The sequence below is a fragment of the Perca fluviatilis genome, chromosome 7, assembly GCF_010015445.1.
Source record: "Perca fluviatilis chromosome 7, GENO_Pfluv_1.0, whole genome shotgun sequence".
In the NCBI taxonomy this organism is placed as follows: domain Eukaryota; kingdom Metazoa; phylum Chordata; class Actinopteri; order Perciformes; family Percidae; genus Perca; species Perca fluviatilis.
Window position 1 is genome coordinate 23036148 of NC_053118.1, and position 27236 is coordinate 23063383.

The 27236-nt window shown below is 40.8% G+C and overlaps 2 protein-coding genes across 5 annotated transcripts; one reads left to right on the forward strand and one right to left on the reverse strand.

Moving 5' to 3' along the window:
* Positions 1-751: 751 nt before the first annotated feature.
* On the forward strand, positions 752-22817 carry ttyh1 (tweety family member 1). 3 transcript variants are annotated; one of them, XM_039805946.1, is made up of 15 exons: positions 767-1563; positions 5299-5464; positions 6921-7150; positions 9647-9758; positions 12242-12576; positions 15251-15346; positions 15518-15590; positions 17034-17109; positions 17267-17322; positions 17606-17698; positions 17786-17878; positions 17977-18116; positions 18775-18942; positions 20506-20584; positions 21741-22817. In XM_039805946.1, the coding sequence occupies exons 2-15, from the start codon at positions 5330-5332 to the stop codon at positions 21822-21824; spliced, it is 1770 nt and encodes a 589-aa protein (XP_039661880.1). In that variant the 5' UTR covers positions 767-1563; positions 5299-5329; the 3' UTR covers positions 21825-22817. The 3 variants fall into 3 exon arrangements, with proteins under 3 accessions (XP_039661881.1, XP_039661880.1, XP_039661882.1); XM_039805948.1 differs by having other exon boundaries at positions 771-1563; positions 18775-18835; XM_039805947.1 differs by lacking the exon at positions 20506-20584 and having other exon boundaries at positions 752-1563; positions 18775-18835.
* A 59-nt stretch (positions 22818-22876) lies between these two features.
* On the reverse strand, positions 22877-26669 carry josd2 (Josephin domain containing 2). 2 transcript variants are annotated; one of them, XM_039805950.1, is made up of 5 exons: positions 26358-26669; positions 26006-26134; positions 25244-25369; positions 24490-24684; positions 22877-24241 (listed from the first exon to the last, which is right to left on the reverse strand). In XM_039805950.1, the coding sequence occupies exons 2-5, from the start codon at positions 26125-26127 to the stop codon at positions 24130-24132; spliced, it is 555 nt and encodes a 184-aa protein (XP_039661884.1). In that variant the 5' UTR covers positions 26128-26134; positions 26358-26669; the 3' UTR covers positions 22877-24129. The 2 variants fall into 2 exon arrangements, with proteins under 2 accessions (XP_039661884.1, XP_039661885.1); XM_039805951.1 differs by having other exon boundaries at positions 26242-26370.
* Between the last annotated feature and the right edge of the window lie 567 nt (positions 26670-27236).

Below are 27236 nucleotides of genomic sequence, written 5' to 3' on the forward strand. Positions count from 1 at the left end.
ATACAGACACACGGAGAACGCTTCCTGAACAACTCTTGCATACATAATATAATTTTCTGTCTTCTTTCACACACACACACACACACACACACACACACACACACACACACACACACACACACACACACACACACACACACACACACACACACACACACACATATATACACACTATACATAAGCTATATGAGTCAGTGAGTATGCTCTCTGGCTCTCTACTGTTTGCTCTCTCATTCGCATTATCTCCCTGCCTCCCTTCCCCCACTCTCTTTCAGTGACACAGAAAAACTAACGCCGCCCCCTCCCTCTTTGCTCGTTCGCTTCTGCCCCCCTTTCTCCAATGGCAGACAAACACCATACTCTTTTTACCATTTTTTTTTTTTACCATTCTATCTCCAATGGATTTCTCAGTCAAATCACCCATAGAGCATCTTTATCAGCACGCTCTCATCACTTCTATCATGTTCTCCTCTGCGTTCTTGTCACTTAATCAGTGTTTTTGCTACTCTGCAGCCTCCACTGAAAGCTGGTTTTGCCTAAAAAATCCATTGCATGTCGCTTTCCACCCCTCTCTATTCATTGTTCACTACATCTCTCACCCTCCCTCCTCTTTCTCTCAGCATCACTCCCTGGGAACCCACTTTTTGTTTCTCCACAGTATTTTTGTGTTGCCTTTCCCTGCATCTCCCCCTCCCCATATTAATCTATGTGTGCTTATTCGCTTCTCTTACTCTAATTCTATGCGCATCTCTGCCTCACATTAGCTCTCGACACGTTGCAGCCTTAACAGTGCTTTCATAGGCAGGAGTTCACTATCTTGCATCCAACATGGGAGTGGATTCTTTTTAAACATCTCCTTTCACTATTATTTAGCGCACACAGTTGGCTGCATTTTTACTCTTTCAGTAATCTGGTCAGGGTTCAGTGTGGTAGTCTGGACGGAGATTGGTCAGGTTGATGGGAGTGTGCATGAATGTTTGGTGGGGGTCGGCATTAGAAGTGCACCTCAGTATTAAGTGAGTGAGGGGTTAGACCCTGCTAATCCCTGTTAACAGATTAATTATCTTTGGGCAATATCGTGTTGCTGCCGTGTTGAGAAGTCACTTGGGCGTTAAGCTATGATGGGCTACAATGCAACGATAAAGGGTCCCTTAGGGGTGTCTCCTCAATCTTAATCCCTCTCTCTCTCATTCACTCTCTCTCTCTCTCTCTCTCTCTCTGTCTGTCTCTCTCTCTCTCTGTCTCTCTCACTCACTTGCGCTCACTGAGAGCTCTTCTCATCCATCAACACAAGCACCTCTCCACTGTCACCAGACAACCCTACAATTATTGGCTATTTAATATTTCAATAACTGCAAGAATTATTGGCAATTTTTTTTCTCCCATTTTCACATTTTTGGCATGTCTCCAAGCCTTTTTTTCAGGATGATGTTTTTTCAAGAGCATCAAGCGTTGAAGGCTGGCAGTATACCTCTTTGAGTGGGTAAATATTTTACGGACACCAGCGAAGAGAAGAGAAGAGGAGAGAAGAGGAGAGGGAACCTCCCGACACAACCGAGAGAGGTAAGAGACTGTTCTCTCTCTCTCTCTCCTGTCGATTATGGCTTAATTGTTGATATGGAGGAAAAGATCAATCATCAAGTGAAATATGATATATATGCACATTACACCACATTACAATATATTGCTAACTTGGATCCCTGTTTATCTTTACAAATGTGCTTAATGGATGTTCATAAAACCAGTACACCATATTGCCTAAATGGATTCATTCTTATCTTTTCAACTATCCCACCTAATGGATGAATCTTCTCCTATTTGTAGAATAAGATACTGTAATAGTTCAATTGCATCCAATTATTCTCCACCCAGTAATAGTTTAATTTGTCTCATATTTCATCTAAATGCTTTTTGGACTATCTGTTTCAATCTGCAATATAATGTCTTAATAATGTAATGCATTTTGTTCTGCATTGGTTTATCAGTTCGGTCACTAGTGTAGAAGCATTTTGTCACCATCAACCGTCATGCTGGACTCTCGCACACATCAAAGCACTGATTCGCTCTGACTTACTGACTATGAGCTGCACTCACTTACCTTTGGTCAACTGCACTCACTTTGAAGGTTCATTGTTGCAGAGCTGAGCATTCATTTTATAGATAAATGTAAAGTGGAAATTGAATTTTAATTGAGAATATTCTTCTTCTACTTGTTGCTTCACGTCAGTAGATAAAGATAAACTTTGCAACCTTCATAAAGATGTTATTGAAATTTCTCCTGGCTGGTGGAGTGTGTCGTGAGACTGTAATGCTTTCTCATAAATTACACTCGTTAAGGTTGTTGTTGAGAGGCTGTTAGACGAACACTCATGCTCTAATGTGAATTATAAAAGATTTTATGAGGCAAATTGGAAATGTGCATCATTTCATCTTCTGCTCAAGAGAGTTGTATTGTCATAAAAAGATGAAGGTGGAGATTAATTTTATGTGCTAAAGATGATCCTAAATTCAGCTGACAGAGATGCCTCAGCCTTGTTCTCATTAGCTGCCTCACAAAATGGCCCTTTTCTTTACATTCAGACATCATGGAGTCTCATATCACGCAAGTGATTTCATTCTCTGTGTAGTCTGAGCTCCGTGCAGACTGAAGGCAACAGAATTATTCGCCTGTTTTTTTCTTCTTCTTTTTCTTAAGAGCTCACGGTTGGGTGAGAGTCTTCGCCATCCCTCTCCTCGTCTCTCCCTTTTTTTCTTTTCCTCTCCACCGACTGAACTCAAAATCACATTTATGTGGCTTCAGTTATGCAATGGTAACAGGCATGATAACAAGCTGGCAGGAGACATCACATCAAATTGAGGCTTCCTATCTGTGACAACTGCTGAGTAACTGCTGCTCCAGAGGACTGTGACCCCCCCCCATCAGCACCTCATTAGGTTGCCTCAATAACTATCTGGGTTGCGGGAGAATCCAACCTGAACTTTGACCTCATGTCTGTATCTTGAATTAATTTAGTGTGAGAAGTGATATCACAGTAAGACAGATAACCTGCTGCCATGCTGTTGATTCATATTTCTTTATCTTTAATTGTTTGATAAAGGGGGGTTATATGGTGTATTCTGCCTTTTATCTGCCACACACCTCTGTGAAAATCATTAGTGCAATATTGTCATCCATCAAAGGATATGCTTTTCTATATTGACCCACATTATTGGTGTTGGTGGTCACAGGTAGAATGATTCTCCTTTGATTGCTGAATTATTCCCTCACTTGATTATTATGCCTCTTAAAAAGCTTTTATTGTCTCCAAGTCTGATATTAGCACCTCAAACCTGCCCCACAGCTCCTATACAACATCTGATCTAATGAAGTCACTCAAGATAAATGGTCATGAAGGAATGCATAACTATAACAGCACACAGTCTGTTTACACTGCTGATGTGCGGTGGATGGATGCAACTCTCGCAGCATGTGTGAACCATTATGTTCAGCGTCATTTTAATAAGGGAAATGGAGTTTGGCAATGATTTGATTAATGACAGTTGGGCTGCTGGAACCATTAAGGTGAACAGACTTATTGTAATGGGCTTACTGCAGCCCTGTCTGGCCTATGAGCAAACTTGTTCTGAGCCATAAATGCCCAAAATCTGAATAGGACATTGTCTGGCATTGAATGTGACATGTGGCAAAATCTAAACATTTTTTTATCAGGCACAGTATTTAACACAATTATGCATGAATCAATAGAGACAGTAAAAAGCCTCAGCAGGGCTGATTGAGAGTTGTATTGAATAAATAACAGCTGCATTAAAAGACAGTAAAGGCCTTTAATTCAGAATCTATCTGACGTTACTGTTGTCTGTAATATCAGCATTGAGCGGAGCTGTATAACCCTTTGTATTTAAGAATCAGTGCTGTTGTTGTGAACGCTTCTCTCTGTGCTCTCCTCTCTTGAGCTGTTTTAAAATGCTCCTTTCTTAAACAGTAAAACTCTGATGGTCTCTTAATCTGGGAAGCCGATATCAGAGGCCAACCAGGCTCTCGTCTCGCCCTCTGTTCCCCCCTCTGCTGTCATTGTAATGAGGATTCCAGTGTATGTTTTGGCTAAACGGATTTACCCCTTGTATTTACCCTACTTTCTCCCCCTTGGCCAGCTTTAGTAAGCAGTGGTTGATGATGCAGTCAAATATATCAGTCTTTGTTTAATGGTCCTCTTGGTACCACATACAATGTTCTTCTCCTGCATATACTCTGCCAGGAAGACTTCTTCAAAGACACTATATATCCCCTATATAATCCATGCTCTTCCTCTAGCAGATAACCCTTTTCATAAGGTTAAGAGAGAGGTCTGTGAATAACAGCCATTTGTTATATATAGCCATGTAATCTCCTTGTTCAAGGCAACCCCCCCCCCCCTCCCCACTACTGACAGTTATTAATTAATCTGTTGATCATTTTTGATTGATCAATGAATTGTTATGTGCTATGAAGTGTTAGCCTGGAAACCAGATCAATCTCCAAGTGCATGTTTCATTTGCTCATTTGTGACTTAGTATGCCGATGCCAGGCTGATGACATTTCAAAAAATTGTTTGAAAAATGCCATCACAAGAAAAGAAAAAATGCCATCAAAAAAAGTTTCTTTTGTCCAACCAACAGTCCAAACCCCAATATATATTCAATATAAATAATAGTTTTATACAAATATTTGAAATGCTTGAAACAGCAACATTTTTACTTGATCAAATGACTTAATCAAATGATTACCAAAATTGCTGTAGATGAGTTTTCTGTCAGCCAATTGACTAATTAATGAATTAATGAATTGACAAATTGTTTGAACTCTGAGCACATCACATGCTCCTCAACAAAAGACAGCTGTTTTCTGTTTCAAAAATATTAAAGTGAAGATTGTGACAGGTAAAGCTGATAACAAGTTAGCTTTGTTCATTCATGCCATGAGTAACTGATCTAAGACCAGTGAAGCCAAACTCTGTTGTACCTGAAGTGTTACAGGTAAAGCAAAAGAACAGAACACCACACTTACTTCAGCCTCTGCTCTGAGTGAGATTTGTACACAGATTTACACTCTCAAGAGCATGTTTCTATGGCTGACACTTCGGCCCTTACTTTACACAGGTGATCACTGGTCATAAATTGTCTCCACTGAGTTTGCGGTGTCCTCGCTGTCCTCTCAGCTCAGGAAGTCCTTCACCCGTCCTTACCCTCTTTCCCTCTCCTCTGCTCTTACTTCACATCCCGGTTGCTCTGACCATTCCTTCTTCTCTCTCCATCCCGCAGGGTGGAGGAGGGGGACCTGGCACAGTTGAAAATGGATGCCATGGCAACAGTACCCAGCTATACCCCTTCACTGTGGGTGAGAGTGTGTCACGCCCTCCCCCGGCTGGACCTCACCATGCAGATGAAGGACAACATCTTTGTCCCCGACAGCTGGGAGTACCAGCAGGTAACAGACACCTGGCTGCCACACCACATGCTGTACAGTAACTGTCCAATCTGAGGCGCCACTTTGCATAATACTTACAGCCCTGTTGCTTCATTTGTAGTTATAACTGTACAGGTATATTGTACTACAATTAATTAACTGGATGATGGACAATTTGCTCTACATCGCACTTTATATTGCTCCATAGAACCCTGAATGTTACAGCAGTCTGCAGCGCTACAATGATTACATTTACAGTCCCTTAAACAATTTTTTGACCTAATATTGGTGGTAAGATTGCACTAGAACCCTGCAAGAACCACTTAACTCATCTAATCTTTTTTCATTTTCTACCTTGCTTTAGATGTTGCAATTCTCTTCTAAATTGTCTCTTGCACCTCTGCGGATGCAGATATTTTGTGCAATTTAGTTTCAGGTGCATGAGATTCAACATGGTGTGAGCCCTCTTGCAGGTTTCCACAGCTGCTTTTGTCTGTGTGGTTCTAACTGTGCAGTTTCTGCTGCGAAATGCAAGGTTTCATCCTTCTCCTCCAACAGGCTCTCACACAAAACGCTCCAGCCAGTAGTGTCTCACAGTGCATGTTTGTGACTTCTCTGCGGTACAAAAAAAGAGTGGGGACGCAAATTATCCTGCAGAACAGAAAGACAAAAGGGACAGAAAGTGCTCCGAGAGAGAGAATGAGAGAGGGAATGAGTAATGCAAGGAGGTTGCTTAACAGAAGACCGGGCAGAGAGAGAAATAGAGAGAGTGAGAGTGGGAGTGAGAGAGTGGCAGTGAATGTATTTAAGTAGGTCACAGATTATTAATAGAGATTCAGTGGTGTGGATAGAAAGAAAGAGAGGGGAGAGTGGGGGAGAGAAAGCGAGGGAGAGCGTGGGGAAAGAGGGGTGGGTGGAGTGGAGCGATGAGGAGGGGCTTCAGAGAGCAGGAGGTGAGATAGAGAGAAGGTGGAGGAATGGGGAGTGACAGACGGGCAGATGGATGAAGGATAATACTGTAGATATGTGTTGAAGCAAAATGCGTTTCAGTAATGTTGACTTTACGACATGGAGCCTGATCAAAAGCAAAGTCTGATATGGCTTTGTGACATTAATATTCACTATGGTGCAGATCAGGGATTCACGGGTTAAAGCCTTTGAAATAAGTATAAATGGTCAAAAATCACCTCAAATTAATTGCATTACATTTCCATCTTTGTCAATGTCTGTTTGCAAGCAGCGTGTATCTGTATCCTTTATTCTTACCTGCACACAATTTATCTTCTTACTGTATATCTTTTTAATCACCATCTCCTGGTGCTTAATGGGGGTGTGACAATATGACAAAGCTATGGAATTTAACAGGATTATTTGGAATTTTCTCAAATTGCTCTTGTCCACTTGTAGAAATGGAATTGAAGTGCCATTTTTCTCATTCACTGACTCATCCTTTCTTTTCCTCCTCTCCCTTTCTCAGACTCTGCTGGTTTTGTCCAGTTTATCGGCCATCGCCCTCGTCATCTCCCTCTTGGTAGTCCTCTCCTTCCTCATACACTACTGTTGCTGTCACCGTGGTGACCGGAGTGAGGGATCAGAGGAGGAGGAGGAGGATGAAGATGCCAGCACAGGTCACGGTTACAGCGGGAAGAAGGGGCGGGGCATCTGTTGTGTCACATGGGTGGCGGTGGCGGCTGTCACGCTGTGCTGGTAAGAAGGCAAACTATAAAGTATAAGTTCATAGTAGTAACTAAGTACTGGTTACTTTACTTTATAGATTTTCAATCAAGCTCATAAAATATGATGCAACAACCCAGCAGTATTCAAAGCAATCAGTTAGCTGCACCTCAACCAGTGATAACAATAAAATGTCCCTCAAACATTAATCCCTCAGCTATCTGTAATTACAAATCCAGTAATAATGATACAATAGTACATACAGTATGTCACAATGTCACAATTACTTTCGATACTTAAAGTACACTTTGCTGACAATCCTTGTTTGAATACAGGACTTTTACTCAAAGTGAAGTATTGCGACTTTTAGAAGGAAGATCTGAACACTTCTGTCAACCTGACTATTAGATTGATCAGTGCATAAGCAGCATTTCACTGTCGTAGGTGTTTGAAGTGCAGCTAATTTCAACTAGATTAATCCAGTTGTTCTCAACCCAGGGGTCAGCCCCTTCCAATGGGTCACAAGATAAATCTGAGGGGTTGTGAGATGATTAGAAAAACCTAAAGTACAAAGTAGAAAACTAAGTTTTGATACTCAAATTTGTATCACTTTTTTGGACTTCTTTTTCTTTTTTCTTTCGTGAAATATAGGATTATTTTAACATTGTTTAAAGGAATAGTTTATATTTATATTTTGGGGGAAATGAGCTTATTTGCTTTCTTGCTGCAAGTTAAATGAAAAGATTGATAGCACTCATGATGTAGCAAACCAGTTAGCTTAGCTTAGCGTAAAGACTGGAAACAGGGGGAACAGATAGCGTGACTCTGTCCCCGTTTACAATCTTTATGCTAAACTAATCTGCTGCTGGCTGTAACTTCATATTTACCATACAGACACAAGAGTGGTATCAATCTTCTCATTGTACTCTCTGCAAAAAAAGTGAATAAGCTTATTTCCCAAAATGTTGAACTATCTAAGAAGTTTAACGGGTAAATTGTTCCTTGGTGAAACTGCTAACAACTCATAGATATGTGAAATGTGAAAGGGGCCGCAAGTTAATGTTTTTTGTGTCTGCAAATGTAGTGGAGTTGAAGTATAAAGTAACTAAAAGCTAGAAATGCTCAAGAAAAGTACCTCAACATTTTACTTAAGCACAGTTCTTTTAAGTGGAACAGCAACAAGGCTGTGAATCACAAGATGTCACCCTTTCCGTCGTCATGTGCTTTTTAGTCTCTCACACAGTCATCAATGTCACTGTAGAGGAAAGGAGGCCTGGATGACAGCTGATGGTCACGTTAAGTTGTTGTTTACCGACCACAGGCCTATGACGTGTGTGTCTGTGTGTGTGTGTGTGTGTGTGGATGTGTGTGTGTGAGAGAGAGAGAGGATGATCTCAGCTCGCTCACCTTCAGTACAGTAGTCATTTACCCATGGGTGTTCCCCTCAGATCTGGTGACCATGCAGTCATCAAGTCAGTACACTGTCTCTGCGTGGACCTTGTACAGAAATGCTGCTTGACATCTGTCCAAGACGCTCTTGTGAAGCGAAAGTCACTGACAAAAAAGCTCGGCTGCCCATCAGACCTTTTAAATCTAAAGCTACATGTCAAGCTGTGTGCTAGAATTATAGTGCAATTGAATGCTTCAGCAATGTTTGTTTCTATATTCTAGTCCGTCTATATGCACCAAGACTGTATTGTTATATCACATAACATAATGTACTGGGGATCTGATCTCAGCTGTCATAATGATGTCATCATATACAGACTGTGGGTTGATGTGGTTCGTGTCTCCCCCTTACGGACCGTAATGTTAATGATAAGTAGTCCTCTCCTCCTCTGATGCTCGATACAGGAGCTTTCTGTGCTAGACTGGATGAAAAAATAATGAAGCAGTTTACCTTTTGAAAATATTTCATGTGACCATGTTTCCCCCAGATGGTGGCCTTTTTGTCACTAGTACAAAAACAGTCATTTGAAATGCAGCTGCATTAGGCAGCATTCACATTTGGAGCGAGAAATGCAAAGCGCACACAGACGCAGACACACATTACTCCTTTTCCTTTCCCCCCTGCTTTCTAATCTGGGTCACATACTTTGTGGGAGATTGGGTCATACCATTCCTCTTGGGTTTGAGGGGATTTGACGAACATCTGTCCCGAGCCTTAATCTGAATATTTGAATAACGGAAAGATGTGTAAACATGTCGCTGTTTACCATTTCGAATATTTTCCTTGCTGAAGCTTAACCGTTGAGCTAAGAGTCAGCTTTTTTCCCATCATCTGTTTATTCCTTCCCCGGCGCGCCACTGTTGGTATGCTCATCCAGCGCACACATATCCCATCCTCTCTAGCTCTATCTCCTTGTGTCACATTCATTTAACATGTACATACACACTAAATTAAACATTACATTTATGCCTCTGCTATCTTTGCTACTATTCCCCCCATCTCTCTCTCACACACACACACACACACACACACACACACATATATACACTCACACGTTTCCTTTTTTTCTCCCTTTGCAGTGTTGCCATAGGCATCGGTTTCTATGGCAACAGCGAGGCTAATGATGGGATGTATCAGTTGACCTCGTCTCTTCTCACAGCCAATTATACACTAGCTTCCATCGATCTGCTGGTGAGTGCTGCAAGTCTGCAAGCAAACTGTCATGCAGAATATCTAACCTGCTTGTGTGTGTGTGTGTGTGTGTGTGTGTGTGTGTGTGTGTGTGTGTGTGTGTGTGTGTGTGTGTGTGTGTGTGTGTGTGGTGCGTGCACTCATGCTCACATGTGGTCTGCCGTGAGAAAGAGAAAATGAGCTACAAACTTGTGTTTTTATCGATTTCCCTGGGGTCAGACAGTGGTTTATGTGTCAGACTGCTAAATGTCCTCCTTCTACTGTAGAATATACAGGTCAGGAGAACTACAATAATATAAATAATGAATACTTGAATGAGTGGGGGAAAAGACATGAGATAATCAGTTCAGCTCATATCCATTCATATCAAAGAAACTAACATATCAATTATTAAAATTAGAGCGGGATATCTGCTCTGACACTCATAAAGCAATAGCATTAAACACAGTGGGAAGAGAGTGAGAGGGAATAGGCATACAGACACCGGACAGAATAATATTCATAATATAATTATTATTATTAAATAATATTTAATATATGTTGAAAGAAAGTAATAATACGTGGTGCAAGGCTATTACAAAACAACATCAATGAAGAAAAAGTAACGCCTGCACACTTACTCCATGCCACAAAAGTTTAATAATGACAACGTGTCGATTCGACTTGGATTTTCTTCAGGTCAAAATGTTTGAGAAATGGAAACCACACCCATATTTATACATCACGCACACCAGCCGGCTGACGAGCTCTATGGCAGGTGTGGTTCATCCACAACGCCCAGGGTGACAAAACATCCAAAAACAATTGACAATTAACAATTCAATAAAGTACATCGAAAGTACTTTCCATCATAGAGCTTGTCAGCTGATTGGTGCGCCTGACGTGTAAATATGGATGTGGTTTCCACTTTTCAAACATTTCGACCTGACGCAGACCCAAGTAAGTCGATACATACATGTCATTATTAAACTTTTGTGGCATGAAGTTAAGTGTGCAGGCATTACCTTTTCTTTATTGATAATATTTATTACAAGCATTTATTTGCTAAACGTGAATAATAAGACACATTTATCAAGAAACTTGCTCCCACTGGAGAGCAGGAATATTTACCCCAGTGCTTCCCTAACTGTTTTAAACAAAGGCATCTCTTCATAGTGATTTCTTTTTCATAGATGCCCCCTCGTACCCACCCACACAACACACAGACATGTGAAACCTTTTCAGCTCTAAACACACCCATTGATATCTATTAGAAGATTGTGTTTTGACAAACTAACAAAACAAGGAGCATTGCTTAAAAATATGTGACATATATGAACCAACATTAATATTAAGGGAGATAAAATGAGCCTATTCTCTCACACTCTGTTGCTCAGTGAATTTTTCAAATTAATATTGAACTTCAACAGAAAACAATGCACACACTGCATTTATTCTGTTTTTCATGTAGCTCTTTTAGCTACTGATAGCTTTCCCTGCATATACTGTAAGGAATTTGTGACATATTAAACAGGGTTTTTAATACAGTGATTTTTTTCTGTTTGTGTTCTGTTTTGATATATGCAAAAATGTAATATAAACATGTAATAACGTTATTAGAAATATACAGTATTTTTTTTAAATGTAATTTTACATGTGTGAAATCTTTAATTTCACCAGGAGCCATTGACATGTGGAATTAACAAAAATCTAAAGATATATTAAAAAAAATTAATAGATATATAGTATTTGAAAAAATAGAAAAAAGAAATAACATAAAGTTATCCGAAATGGAAAGCAAAAGAAAACCTAACTGGAGAAGGAAAGAAATTCTGCTGCTGGTAGACAGAGATCAGACTGAATTGTGTGGGCATATTCTAAGGTCTGGACCCAGGCAAGGTAGACGAGGTATATAGGAGAAATCATATAATAAGCATGGACTAAAGCTAAACAAACAAAAACTAAGACTATACACTTAGTTGTGTAGATTTATGTAAAATACAGGAATGTATGTATGGGTATGTAATAGAGATATTAGATAACAAGAAAGAAGCTTTACAAAAAAGCAGCAGCTGCAAACACAATAGGCTTAAAACTGCTCTATTCTGAATGAGACAGATAACAAATTATTCATCATGATTCATACAAAAGGAATGTGTCTCTCTCTGTACTACAGCCATCTACCATCTCATCTTAATCAACTGAAGAGACCTTGAGGTGTCGTATATTTAAAAGTATTTTCATAGCAAAGGAAATTAGATGAATCACTTTAGGTAAGTAGGAGTAAAAGTGAAGGATTTACCGCCTGATTTTGAACTTGTGTTATAGATTGTGAGGGACATGCATTAGCGAGCTGAGACACCAGATGCCCACAATCTTCAGTTCTCTATCTCATAACCAAAACCACTCCAAGCTGACCATGATTTTATGAGCATCATCATCTCTGTTTTGTGGTTTCCGTCCCACTTAAGTCCCCTCACATTCTTTCTTCCTCCCTCTCCAAGATTTCAGACACAATTTCTGGGCTGCAGCTGTCTGTCTCTGGCCCCCTGACCTCAATGGAGGAGCTCTTTACCGGCAGTAAACCGTTCTTGGTGTCGACGCGGAACTGCCGGAGGTTATCTGAGAACGTGATCAACCTCCTGTCCTCCATCTCCATGGCTCGGGCCAGTGTGGACGCAGGCCTAGGGAATGACAGTATCAGCGGGGCGTCCATCATTCCTCTAACCCCAGTACCTCCCTCTGTGGCCCCTACAGTGGTGCCTACCATTGGCTTGATGCCCAGTCCCTTCTCACCTGGCTGGGCGGCCAACACGCTGATGGCCAATGAGGACTACAGGTGAGGCTACAGTCCAGGTCTGTTAGATGTTTAATTTGGATCAAATACAGACTGGAAATAGATTTTTTTTTTATTATTATTATTAGTCAATTATAATAAATAATAAGTGAATGATGAATAATGAATGATTATTGTAATATTTTCTTGGCTTTAAATGGAGCATTCTTTTCAAACATAAAAACAAATGTCCCTATAATTAATAACAAACTATGCATTTTTTCCCAGGGAACTTCTAGAAAAACTGAACAGTAAAATAAAGTGTTACTCAGATTCAACAAGATTTGATTTTGTTTATCAATATTTAAACTTGTCTATCAATTAAATTAGTTTTCGGTAACTACATTTAAAAAGAAACATATATTTCTTGCTTAGACTGAGAAATCACCCACAAATGTTTACCGCACACCACCAACAGTAAACATTGGCAGCGATAGTCAACTTTCTGGGAAATAAGCTTAAGCTTTCTCCCAGTTTGCCTTGATTGGTAGCTGTTTATGTTTTTTTTAATCTGCTTACAATCTGTCCTCCTTATAGTTTTGCTCATAAATGTATTTGTTCCTCTCAGTAATTGTGCAAGAAATAGCCTCTGAAGCATGCTTTAGCAGTTTCAAATAAATAAAATGGCGTAAGGGACTGTTCGTTATTTATTTAAGAGGCCACCGGAGGAGTTTTGGGATCTTTAGTCAAAATAGACTTGACCCTCTCCTCGCCAGTGATAATTTTTCTATGACCCTCCAAAATGGTTTGAAAAAGAGGCATGACCCGCCCCAAGAATTTATCAATGCCTTATGTACTGGTTTGCGCTAGCTAAGATGTACATATGCCCTTTGATTTTTTACAGCCATGATATAAGCCTACATGAGTTAACCTCTGCTTTCTCATCTTACGCATCACACTCCTCTGTTATGGTGTGGTGGCCATTTCAGTATTAACATTGTTGTGGAAACACAATAAGCATGGAAACTAAATGCACACTTCCTGCAGTACTGGAATCAATTAGTATGCTGACATCAAATGTATATACATGGCGTTTAGGAAACCTGTATTGCAACGTTGGCACAGTAAGATGTCCAGACTAGTGCAACAGTAATTTTCGTTTTTTGTGTTCTCGTCCAGCCGGGAATTCTTTTTTTTTTTACTAAAGCAACATATGAAATCAGATGTATTACCTACCACCATTTAGTTGTTTTGTGTTATTTAAGATATTTATAAAATATCTGGTCATGCCAGACATAATTATTCCACACATTTTTTTGAGAGAGTGCTCCCTCTGCCCCTCAGCCAACTCATGGGTCAGACGACCCATCTGGTAGCGAAGGAGGGCCAAGACTGAGGGCTACATGGAAAAATATGCACCAAACAAGCCATTTTGAAATGTTTCTGTTTTCATGAATACAAAAGTTGGGTGACCCCCCCCAGACTAAAAAAAAAACCCTCCCCTCAACAAAGAATAAAAAGACATGACCCTCCCCTATTTTCCTCCGGTGGTCCATTCCATGAATACCGAATGGTCCCTTACTCCATTCTTTTATAAAACAGTCTGGTTTCTTGTTCTACCCATTTACAAAACTCACTATCCACTAATACCGATCTGACCGTTTTCCAATCCAGTAGTTTAACATTGTGGCCTTAAACAGATAGATTTACTTAGATAGTCACAAATATGACTTTTTACAACTTGTTCAGCAGAAGCATCAGTAGGTACAATACAATCAATCCTTTTTATTAGATTAGGAGGAGCATGCACATAAACCATCTGGAGCAATTTCACAATGGTATATTGTGTCAGTGTTTATCAACACACCCGTGCTCTGAGTGTGAGAGGCTGAGGAAACTATCCGATCCAGCCTTTCACTAATGTTGAATGTTTATAAAGATGGCTGGATTTGTTAAGGGTAATGTAATGGAAACTTTATTTTCAAAAATGACCAAATGTTCTGACTCATAATCGGTCGATGGGATGCTTTTATATTCCATAATAATAAGAATATGAAAGTACTCTAGACATAGACTAACCACACACAGCAAACACAGGCAATGTATTCCTCCCTTTAAACAGTGAGAGGTGAAGTAATGTTCAACCTCATTCTAACCACCTGATCTCATACAATGGAGTCTTGTGCCTTATATTAAATAACAAACAAAGCTATTCAAGCTGACCACAGGCAGACATTGAGTGAATGTCTCATTTCTCTTTAATAGAGACATTAATGCATATTCCAGATCAGTAGTGTTAACAGAATAATCTTATTAGACTCAGGAGTTTTAATTCTTGGAATGGTGGACAAAGATAACAAGTTTTAATCCCACATCAGGTGGAAAAATCTGAATGTGATTAAAGGAACGCTGCATATTTCACACATCACCAAAAATACACTGGCTAAGATGACATAATCAAAACTAATAAGCTTTAAAAAAAAGGTGCTAAGCTTGAAATTGCAACTTCCTGCATGTCTTCCCCCTCTCTCGCCCCTTTCTCACCTAGCTGTCCTGTCAAAATTAAAGGTGGAAAAGCCCCCCCCCCACAGCAAAAACTACAAAGTAAATTACAGAAACTTGTACATGGCACTTTTTAGGAGAATTGTTTTGTTTTAAGGTCAAGACTAACCTTGAAATTTCTAATATTTTTTTTGTAATGGCATTTGCTTTATGCTGTGTTTCTTTGTTACACTAGGTGGCTATCATACGTGTTGTTGCTGCTGCTTGACCTCATAGTGTGTCTATTCATCCTGCTGGGACTGGCCAAGCAAGCCCGCTGGCTGCTCATCCTGTGAGTATGCACGCACGCACGCACGCACGCACGCACGCACGCACGCACGCACGCACGCACGCACTTCTATCACTATTATATTCACTCACTATCTTTAGACACAGACCATACAACACTGGATTGATGGTCAGGGTGCCCTCTTTGCTGAAGAGTTTGTGCTGTCCCCCACAGGATGACTGTGCTGGCGTGGCTGGCTCTCTTCCTAAGCTGGGGCTCCCTGGGCTTGGAGACAGCCACTGTAGTGGTGAGTAGACCCAGTAAAACTGTTTTGGTGAAGCCAGGCTGGAGGGAGGGAGCGGAGGGATGAAGGACTGGAGGAATAGGAAGTGAATGGGACTGTCATGGGAAGGATCACAGCTGAGGGAAGAGAGCTACATGAGGCCAAAGCCATGCTAAACTGTGAAAAGATCTGCCTCCTAGGGAACATTGCAGTCGTGGCAGAGGACCAAAGAGGCAGGAAAATGGAATAGAGATTAAAGATTCAATGTGCGTGTGCACAAGCACGTTTGTGAACAAATTGTGTTTGTGCATTAAAGTGTGTGTTTTTGTGTAAGTGATTTGTGTGTGGGCGTTTGGCCTCGAGAAGTAAAGATGGAAGATGGAAGAGAGAAGTGCTTTCAACAAGAGTGAGGAAGGGAGAGGAAGAGCTGGAGAGTGCATCTCGAGTTTAAGAGAGAGAGAGAGAGAGAGAGAGAGAGAGAGAGAGAGAGAGAGAGCTAAAGTGAAGTGAGGGAAGAGTGGGTAAAGCATCAGCTTGCCATCAACAGTACAAGACATGAAGCCGTTGCTGTACCTCGGCCCCTCGGGGCTTCAGACTGAGCCTGCAAGGAGGTGGAAGTGTGAGTGTAATCCTGTGAAAGTAAAATTCACTAACATTCTGCTGGACAATGTTCTGCTTTTAACGCCTAAACATGACAACATTAGCAGTGTGCTGTGTCTTACAGGCATAAATCCAGTCAGTAACATTTGTCAAGAACAAAGCACAGAGAAAGTTTTTATGTCTCAAACTGTTTTTCAGTTCCCCCTGTGAAGTTTAGTCATACTCTCTGAAGGGGAAAGTGTTTTGGTCAGGGCTGGGGGTGTGTGAAGAGGGTAAATGGCTGTTTTTCAGCACTGCTGCCCACTTTAAGAGACTCTGTGTCATGTGGAGCTGGCGGGAGATGGTCCCAAGGCCTGTGGGTCCACACAGAGCCGCTCTGTGCCTGGTCACTGACAGGGAAACAATGGGCCAGCTGTGGGCCTGCCCGCTTTATTCTGTCCCGGGTCGCCGCTTTTCCCGTCAGCCGCTGGGTTCTCTGTGTGGCTCTCACTCCCTCTTCTGGTGGGCGATCTCAAGCCAAGTTTGTTTGTGGGTGTGCTATCTCTGACCTAAATGCATCCTCTTCCAAAAATAAGCAAGAGGGTACAGCAGTGTATAGATATGATATGTAAAAACAGAGGGGAGGATATAAGTGATGAGCGTAACGCAGGTTTATCCAGGACAGCATGTGATGCAGGCAGATCAATATGTGCCACTATATTGTGAGCAGCTGTCAGATATCCGAGGAGGTAAGTATGTCAGTCGGTCAGTGTGTCTACTAACTTTTCCCTTGCCCTCCCACTTTGGCTTTATCTGTCCCTCGCTCTCCTGATATTTTTTTTTCTCTTTTTTTCCTGTCCTCTCCCGTCACTCTCGCTGCTTTGCCAGGCTCTCAGTGACTTCTGCTCAGATCCAAACACGTTTGTAGTCAACTCCACCCACTTCAACACTGGGACCAGCTCAGGTACAGTAGCAATCTGTCCCTGTACAAAGTGCTAGTTGTTTCCCATTTCTGCAATGCACTTGATTTACCTCCCAACTGTGCTCATGTCAGCACAATGAGTGAAATGTTTCTATTATGCACTGATGTGTTGTGCACTGGTGTTTTGCTGGCCATTCAGATGTGTTGGATTATTACCTGACCTGCAGCAGGCGCATGAACAGTCCGTTCCAGCAGGTAATGTGACCTCCTGTCAGTCACATGTCTTGTGTATATAACATAGAACATTTAGCTGACACTCTCACCTTCACTGATGTAAGTGAACAGGTTGCATGTCAGACTTGCTCAAGGCCAGTGAAGGATAAATTATTTGAGGAGAGGAGGCACAGCTGCTGCTGCGTGTCCTGTCCTTAAATGATCCACTCTCTAGATAAATAGCTACTCTCTTAGCATATTAATGGTATATATGAACAACGATGCAAATTAAACGCTCTTAACTCTACTGACTTGTTGGCTGCAGCTGCTGACCCAGTCGCAAAGGGCGCTGTCCAACATTCACACACAGCTCTCCAGTCTGGACAGAAATGCTCTCACACAGTTCCCAAAAGCTGAGGTATGTTATAATGTGTAAACACGCAGCTTATGAAATAACATTTCTGCCGCCTTTTCAGTGATGTCTTTTTCTTTTTCGTCATGACAGAAATCACTCAGGGAGGTTCAGCAGATACTCAATTCCACAGAGGGCAACTTTCATCAGTTGGTGGCACTGCTGAACTGCCGAGGTCTGAATAAGGTAACCCAAGGGCATGTAACAGGACCTGAACTAACAGTGTCTTACCAAAGTACTGCTTCTTTATTTTCATTGATATATCTATCTTTTTTTTCTTTTAGGACTACATTGACTCTTTGAAAGGCCTGTGTTATGATGGGATGGAGGGATTGCTCTACCTCTCCCTTTACTCTTTCCTCTCTGCTCTGGCCTTCACTGCCATCCTCTGCTCTCTGCCCGGTGCCTGGAGGAGCTTCCCCAGGTGAGAGAGAGTGTGAATATGTGCATGAGTGCTGTTACTTTTGCTGCGATCAGCTATCAATGTCTACGACATTGTTATTTGCATCCACTCACGCTCATTTGTATAAACTTTGAATTGCAGAGCATCAACGCTAGCAAGTATGCAAAAGTTGAGATAGAGATTCTAGAAAAATTGGAACCATCAGATAATGATACAAAAGATGGGTTTAATGGTTGAATTTAGAATAAAAAAAAATTAAGAATTTCAAATTAAAAATTAAAATGGGCATATGCTAAAGTCTAACACCTCTAAAGAAAAGATATACAGTCATACTTAACCTTTACATAAAAATTACAATAATAGCTGGAATTTTGGCTTTCCTCAACCCACTTCAGGATAACTTAAAACTAATTTTGTTTTTGCATATTCAGGAGTTTGGTAGCAGTGGCACAGGTTTGTTGGATCTGCTGAGTTTGTAGATTTTCTGTGGTAACATTTGTGGATAAATACGTCACTTTTACCATCTGAAGTGTGCATCTCATACCTTTTTTTTTTATCTTGGAATATTAGCGTCTAACTAATCATGAATAGTGACAGAGAGAATCACGGAGATGTCTTGGCACTTATCATTTCTCTGCTCACACGTATCCCTCTCTGTCTCTTTCATGGACGACGACAGTGAATCAGAGGAGTACGAAGACTCGGACAGCGAGAGTGAGGACCCCTTCACCTCCCATCAGGCACGTAGACAGACGGCCACGGGGTCTCAGCGAGGGGCCATGGCCCCCTTCTATAATTACCCGGGGGCCGGGTGGACACCCCCCTTTTCTAGCGCGCCGCCCCTCCCGTGAGTAACACAGACACTCAGACACACAGACAGACAGACAGACAGACAGACAGACAGAACGTCCCAGATGAAAGAGGAGGAGGTTGCTCTTAGATACAGTTTTGACAGTGTCAAGATCTGTACCTTTGGACAACTTTTATACTGCTAGACCCAGATCAGGGATTGTAAAAAGTCCAGGATGCACACAGAATATACTTAAAACAACATATAGAGACTGATTGAGCACTATTGATATGTTTTTGTGCAGACACATAGTCCTTTTGGTGAAGAAATCACTGATTTCCCCCTCAAAACAGTAACAGATGTTGCACACATAGCTTTACTATAGAGAGTAGTGGAAGTGCAGTATAGTCAGCTAGGTTCACACACTTTTGTCTCTATCTAGACATTTAGTCCAAAACCACAGAGCTGTCAGGTTAACCACATGCATTGCAGACAGACACACAGACAGCTCAATATGGACTACAGTGTAGGCAGAGAAACAGACACAACTCCAGAGGTCTGTCTGTCTGTCTGTGTGTCTGTCTATTCGTCTGTCGAGTGTTTCAGGACAGACGATGTAGGCCGCTCGGTCATTTTCACAGATCTTGTCTCAAATGGCGTCCTGTCTCCTAAACAGTAGTAGACTACTGCTGTGTTGGGAGGAGGGTGTCATTGACGAGGCCGCGCTCGTAAAAACTCCGGCGATGTGAGGCTCAGGTTGACTATAGGTAACCCCCCCCCACCTAAAAAAAAAAACACCCTTCTGCATCACTCTCATCTGTCTCCTCACTGTGGTGTCCAAATCTCTCAAGTTATTTCTCTGGATCTGTACTTTGTTATTATCATGACCTCATTTTCCTTATCGGTTCTCCCTTATTTCTCACTTTCAGTTTTCTCATCTTATTATGTTTGTTTTCCCTTTCTCCCTCACTGATTGTTTCCAAGCTTAGTTAGAGCTCTGAGAAACTTAATTGTGGACTATTTAACTTCCAATTCTAATGCCAGCTGATCATCTTGACTGCTTCCATATCTAATATTAAGACAAAAGTACAAGGATACTGACTAAACCAAACTGTCAAGGCTCAGAAACTCAGCTAGCACTAAAAACACAGTCCACTTCTCTTAAATGGAATCTGCTCGGGATTGCTTTAAAAGCTTTCTGGGGTTTATCATGCAGATAAACAGATTCATTAGCAAAACAACATTACAGCTGAAATGGGACTGGTGAGTCACACACAGCTCTAAATGCATGTAATTGCAGATTATTGTATAAACCCTGCAGTGCATCATCAGTCAGGGGTGGACTGTACGCCTGCTGCGGCTGCTGCTCTCAGTGCCTTGCTTGAGTGCCAGTAGTACTAATATCTACTAGTTATACTGAGTGCTGTGTTTTTCCGCACTATATTTCTAACCGCTCTTTCTCCTTCTTTCCTGTTACCTGTCCTTGGCTCCCATCACCCCGCGGCCCGCGTCCTGTCTGTCTTTCTCAACGTGTCTCACCCCTGTTTCCCTCTCTCCTTCATCCTCCGTTCCTCCTCGTCCCTCTCTTTTCTGTCCTTGTCTCTTTCTATCTCCATACAGGACTCCAAACGTTTCCTCCAATGGCAACCCTGGCTATGAGAGCCTACCATTGACTGACAGGCAGTCCCCACCCCCCTCTGTGAGTTCCTCTGTACTTGTGACGCCATCGCAATCTGTGCCATTTTATCATGCTGTCAGTGCACACGCTCGCTTTAATAATCAGTAGCAAACGGACTAACATGGTGACCTCGCAGGACCCTGTGGGCTGGCCTTTTCTTCTTTTCGATGCTTCAAAAACTGCAAAAACATGAAAAAGAAATGACATACTTTTCCTGATTTACTTGTACATAACCCTTTGTTGCTAACATAACTGTGAGAGCTCTTCATGTTGTATTATCACTATCTGGCCATTTTACAGAGCACCTTACCTTGACCATAACAATTTAAATACAATGCACAATAATGAGCATTCAGCATGAAATTGGTGGGTTTCAATCGTATCTCATGGTTACTGAGGAAGATATACATATGACCACATTATCACGCGACCAGACTTAGAGTCTCATGACAACTGAGTAAACTCCATTCCCTGGGGAAGACCATACGATGCAGTTGAAAGCTTCAGATAAAGCTTGTTAGAGGAATTTTTTGTCAAAATAATCTTCTTAATTGACTGTAAACAGTTACTTTGGAAGAAGAAAGTTTGAACGGAAATCAGTAAAAGAACTCAAGGTCCCCTCACTAGCTTTTTCTTGAGCTTTCAGTCGCATCTCATAATCTTCCTCAGGAGATGAAGTCTGGAGTTTGAATCCCCCCACCCCACCACCCAATAAATGACCACACTTTATCACAGGACCAAACATTATCTTGTGATGACATGCTATCTGCATGACAAATGAGCAAACTGCATATGTTAAAGAAGACCATGAAATGCAGCTGAAATCTGGAAAAAGCTAGTAAGTGGATCTTAAGTAAATTATCTTGTCAAAATAATGAACCTATTAAGAACTGCATTAGTCTTCTTGACTGGCTGTAAACAGTTAATAAAGTTAAACAGTAATATTTACAGCTTTACTTCACCTTTGAGTTTAATTTGAAAACAATTAAATTCTGCATAATAGTATTAAAGCCTGTTGGTCAGATAGTGAGCAAAACATGTCGTGCTCTCTTCTACTCTTGAGGTGATCACATGTGTGAATAACACATTTTGTTCTCTTTTTTTCTCTCTCAATACACCTTTATGGACCATCTCGACCTCTCTCCTTTTGACTCCCATCGTTGTTCTGGACGTACAGTACTCTCCCAGCATGCTGACTGGTTACGGGGGAAGTCAATCACACCCTAACCCCGCCCATTCGAGGAACCTGTATTCACGTTGATTATTATTTTTTTGTTAGGAAATGTATAGAAAAAAAATGTTTAGTTTTCATATGAATGGACACTTTACTGAAATGAAAAAGAAACTAATCTAAATGAAATGAATGCTAGGTGTCAATTCAAAGTGCGTTATGTCAGTACCACTGAATATTATTATTATTAGAAGCACTTAAAAGAAACAGGTCTAAATGGACTGTTGATATAACCGACAATGATAATGCTGGTAGGATGGTTGTGCAAAGCTATGTACCAAGCCCACTTGGTCTAAATTCGTTCCCCTCATCTGTCCAAACTCTGTGTAAACTGTGAACAGTGGTGAGGCAAGTCAGAATGGTATTGACGTTACTACGTTGTAGTTTTATATTCTTAAATGTATCAGTACCACCGATTTATTTTTATGTTTTTATATAAATATTGTTGTAGAAAAGCACTGGCACGTAGCAACAAGACACATTTTTTTCTGTGGTTATGCAGTTCCTTCACTTGGTATCATGTTTTTTTATTATTACTTTTTATAGGTGGAAATTCTGTATTTTCCTTGTATTACCTTATGGTATTCTGTATATCTCACTGTCTATAATATCTGATTAATCAAGAACATTTGCTCTTAAAAAATACTTGAGGGCTGCCAAGACCCTGTTTTAATGATTGGACGGAGAACTACAACTGCCACTCAAGTCTTGAGTGGAGAACTACAAATCCCATGCAATGACAGCAGGTACATAGCAATATGATTCTTGCTACTGGTGCTGCAGTAGCCCTACCGTAACTAGCAATAATAACTATGTATAGCATTGGGTTTCTAAGATCTCTCCAAGATGTTTTGTGTATATATTTGGTCTGGTATGTTGGAGATTTCATTGAATCCCCCTTCCTTGCCAACTGACCTTGTTAACCCTTGAATTGAGTTTGTATGGTTATCAATGCTCCTTTTGAATGGCATCCTTTTACACTCAAGAGTCTAATATAAATAAAAATAACTTCAATAACCTTCATTTGGTCTTCGTGTCTACAAGTCAATGCAATGTAAGTAAACAAAATGATTTAACAGAGATTCATACTTAAAACAAGAAGTCAAAGTTTAATATAAATAAGTTGCACTATTACGAACCTCTGAGCTTCGGTTTATATGTGAGTTAGTCACTAGTGTGTTCCAGAGACAGCGCTACTATTATTTTCGATATGCATAGATCATAGGAGAGACAAAATACAAATGTAAAGGTTACATACAGTTACAAAACCAGTGTTTTTGCATGTTAGAGTTATTTAAAACTAATCAAGAATAGTGTACTATATTCTTGTAACCTTTCCTTTTAGATTTGATTCTTTGTAACTTCATTCACTCATGATAGAGATGTGTAACACTCAACCTGTAGAGACTTGAGACCTGAATGAAATGGATAATGCATCCTAATCAAAGTCATGCCTGCTTTTACTTTGTCAAAGCTTCATTACTGTGTGGATTCAGCTGCATTATCACACATCAATAACCTTGCTTCGACAAAAACAAAAGAAGGGTCACAATAGTTATTGTGATGGATTACAGATCTCAACCACACTAAAGCTAAATGAGAGAAAAACAACCGCAGACTGGAAGACAACAAAACACATTTAAAAATCTAAAAACCGTGGCACGCTATGAAAAATGCCTGGAGCGTTAATTGGTGAAAACAGGCAAAGACACTGGTGGTCCTACAATGCCTCACCAAGTGATGCCTTCACAGTGCCTGTACCTGTGCGAACACACACACAAAGACAAACAGTGCTACCAATCTAACTGCAGTGCATAGAAGGTTTACAACAATGGTTGTGGAAGAGATGGTGCACTCAGGTGCTGCTTGATAATGACACATGTTGACATCTTGTTTGTAGAGCACATACTGATCCGATTTTGGTGACTCTATCGTATCTTGGTGATGTTTTAGCACTCAAAGTAGTCCAGTTATCCTTATTACAGATGGTTTTTCATGCACAAACACTGCAATCTTTCTACCATAAAACAGTGAAAGTTCAGTCACGTGTCACAACTCAAGTTTCATCAAACAAGCTCACATTTGCCTCAAACTTTGTTAGCTTAGAGAAGGACAACGTAGATACATGGGTTAATATCAGAGCAAAAGCTTTTACAGCTATTACATCCAAAACAGTTCTTCATCTCAGTAGTCCGTCTCTGCTTCTCTTTGGAATTTTCTGTGTGTAGATATTAAATGTATTTTAGTACATTCCCTGAAGAGTTTTCTGTAATGAGGTTTAAAAAAAGGAGGAGTTTTTGCCATGCTATGTAAAGGTCAATCCCATCCCAAGGCATCACTTCTTGGCGTTGTCAGCGTTCAGCCATGAACCGTCCTCCTCCACGTCCCGCCTGACGACCAGGAGCATCTCTGCCACATCCTGAGAAAGCTGTTCGCTGAGAAATGTGCTGCAAGAAAAACAAAGAGGACAGGAGATGAAAGGTTAGAAAGATGTAGACAGAGGGCAGATTGCTAGAGTGCAACGCTCTAACACAAACAAACAGTGAGGTAAGCCCCATGTGACCACTCATATGGGATGACTCACTCGCTGAGATAGAAATCAAGCAGCACACCGAAGCCAAGTTTTGACCTCACTCGCAGACACACAGATTACATGTCTGCTCTAAAAGAGACATTTTAAAGAATGCACACTTACCGTAGTTCTGCTTCTCCCCCAATACAGACAGGACTCTTGAGTTTGGAGTCCAGGTTGTAGTACTGTCCATTAACTTGTCGAACCGCGAGCCAGTGCCGCCGTCTGAGTGGGAGGGACACGATCCCAAGAGATACTCGTGATGGGACATTAAGAATAAAACCCTGGACCTTTGACATGCAAAGGCTCTGAACCGTCCTGTATTTAAAAAAAAAAATAAAAGCAGAAAGAAAGTATTAAACAAGACTTCAACCTTGATATATACTTTATGGTGGTCTCTTGCGATAGACTGTTCGAGTGTACCCACTTGACCTCAACCTGGCTCACCTACTTCTGCTTTCCAAAATAAAAGCCTAATTTTTTTTAATGCGTAGCTGGAGATTGGATATGAGATGTTAGAGTGTGAGTAAAAAGTGAGTCACGCCTTGTATATACAGTGCAACATGCCTTGGGCTTGCATTGCATGATGGTCTAGCATTATGGCCTACTACTGCAGAGATGGGTATCTCTCTGATGTCTTGTCTGTGAGTCTAAAAAGATGCATTTGTTCTTTGATAAAGATGGCCTGACACAGAGAACTGATGCTTCGTGATTAGCTTTCAATCTTTAAACTCCGAACAAGTATTTACTGTATCATTATAGGTATGTTTCCCGTGGAAATAGAAGAAATGTACCAACTGAGAAAAACAAGCCCAGCATGTGAGTGCAGTAAAGCTTGAAGATTCTCACCTCACAAGGCTCAGTGTGCCTCACTCACCTGCGTTTGTCCCACCACACTGCAGCCAGTTCCCGACTCTGTAGTGCCGCCATGATGACGTTGACATCATAGTTTCCTGTACCTAACACTGAGCGATGAGGGTTCACCACACACTGTGGAGCCAGCCTGCATGGAGGGAGCAACAATAGAGCATTCTGAAGGGAAAAATCAACCTTGTATTTAGTACATCTCCGTTTTTAACATCCATTGTGATTTAGCCAAGATATGGCTACATCTTCTTTTTTTTAATTTTTTTTTTAGAACTGCCCTTTGTTCGAATAACATGTATTTGTCTATAACATCCTGGACAAAGTTTCGATGAGTCAATGAAGTCACAGGGTTTCCTGTAAGAAATTCTTTAGCTAAGGTCACAAGCTACACAGATCACGAATCATCTGGTATCATAGTCAATTAAGTTAGTGAATGACTTCCTTAACAACAGCCACACTGAATGCAATGGCTTTTGCAGTTTGGAATTGCAAAAGGTTAATGTTATATTTCACAAAACACTGTGAGAAATCCAGAAGTCAGTGATTGGTTATTGTCTGTTGACCCACTCCAAAAAGTGTCATACTTCGAGTCATGGTGCTGTGTGGATTTCCAGCTTTTATACATGGGGCTATTTCCTATTTCAGGGGACGGTATAAAGAAGCAGCGCCCCTTTTGTTAACTTATGTGTCTTGAATGCATACTTTGAATGTGCTTTCTGGTTAATAAAAAGCAGTTAAATATGTTTTAACTACGTATATGAGAATACCCTACCGTTTGCAGATGTCATCGGCTGTCTCCTTGGTGAACACCCGCTCCTGGAGCACGTTGTTGAGTGCATGAATCGCGCACAGCTCCAATCGTTGCTTCTCATGAAACACTTCTCCTTCGCTCATACTAAAGCTTAACATACACAAGCACACAGAAGAAGTACCATTAACATACGGTATAAACAAGAGCTAGTTAGCTATCGGAGCAGCACAGTTTACGGTCCATTCAGGCTAGCTTACCGTGACGGCAGCTAAACTGTGACAGCCTGCTGGTTTATACTCTGTTTGGTTGCTGACAGCAAAACAACGGCAAGTGAACTATTATTAATCGACAATAGCTGCATGAAGCTACTGACCTGCTGATGAAGCGCTTTCACGTAAAAAAATAAATAAAAATGCTGGAGTCTGACAGCTACATCCAGAAACCGGAAACAGATCCGTTGTTTTTGTTGTGATGTTGTTGTTGTGTGGCTGACACGCCCATAATTCACAACAGAACTGGAGCACGCAAATCCGTCACTTTAACCCGTCGTTTCGATTCTGTTTACTCGTTCAAATAAAATACGGTAAAATAAACGTAAAGGAAACGTATCTCCTCAAACGTTCTCAGTACACCAGGCGGTCAGAGCAGCTCATCATTACTGTGGACGTTACAGTGTTGAAGCGCCCTCTAGTGCTGAGCCTGCTATTATGATGATGATGATGATGATGATGATGATGATGATGATGTGGTGGTGGTGGTTTATAATTTTTGGTATTAAAAAGAAATTACAATGTTTTGGGGGGTTGTAATGGACCATACACTCTTGGAAACTTAACACAGCTTATATAAAGTGTTTCTGTGTTTAATTTTTTTGAGGTTCTTTCTTCTCATTTGTATTCCTGCAATTAATGTGCAAGGAGAGAAAAGAAAAAACAAAAGTGCTTGGACATGATCGTGATATCCTTGCAGTTGTGAGTGATTTTATGTACTTGTAATTTAAAACAAGCTCAACTAAACTAAATTAAACCAAATTTAAAAAAAGAGTCAAGGTGGCCAGTTCATACCATAGATATCTACATTTCTTCACATTTGTATGGCACTGCTGTAAGTAGGTTTTTACAGTGTATGTTCAACAACTATCCAATAGTTTTTGGTCATTGGCACTTTAAAACAAGAAAAACATCTTGTTATATGCTGAATTACGAGAAACCAGATGATTCTTCTTAGTCATTAGGTCTTTTTTGTACTAGCT

Bases quoted from the DNA above. Each gene is read 5' to 3' on its own strand.
- ttyh1 (XM_039805946.1), top strand. From the start codon at position 5,330: ATGGATGCCATGGCAACAGTACCCAGCTATACCCCTTCACTGTGGGTG. The intron at 12,577-15,250 runs GTGAGGCTACAG...TTGTTACACTAG, and splicing joins ATGGCCAATGAGGACTACAG to GTGGCTATCATACGTGTTGT. The intron at 15,347-15,517 runs GTGAGTATGCAC...TGTCCCCCACAG, and splicing joins GCCCGCTGGCTGCTCATCCT to GATGACTGTGCTGGCGTGGC.
- josd2 (XM_039805950.1), bottom strand. From the start codon at position 26,127: ATGAGCGAAGGAGAAGTGTTTCATGAGAAGCAACGATTGGAGCTGTGC. The intron at 25,370-26,005 runs GTAGGGTATTCT...CCCTCCATGCAG, and splicing joins GCCGATGACATCTGCAAACG to GCTGGCTCCACAGTGTGTGG. The intron at 24,685-25,243 runs GTGAGTGAGGCA...TTTTAAATACAG, and splicing joins GTGTGGTGGGACAAACGCAG to GACGGTTCAGAGCCTTTGCA.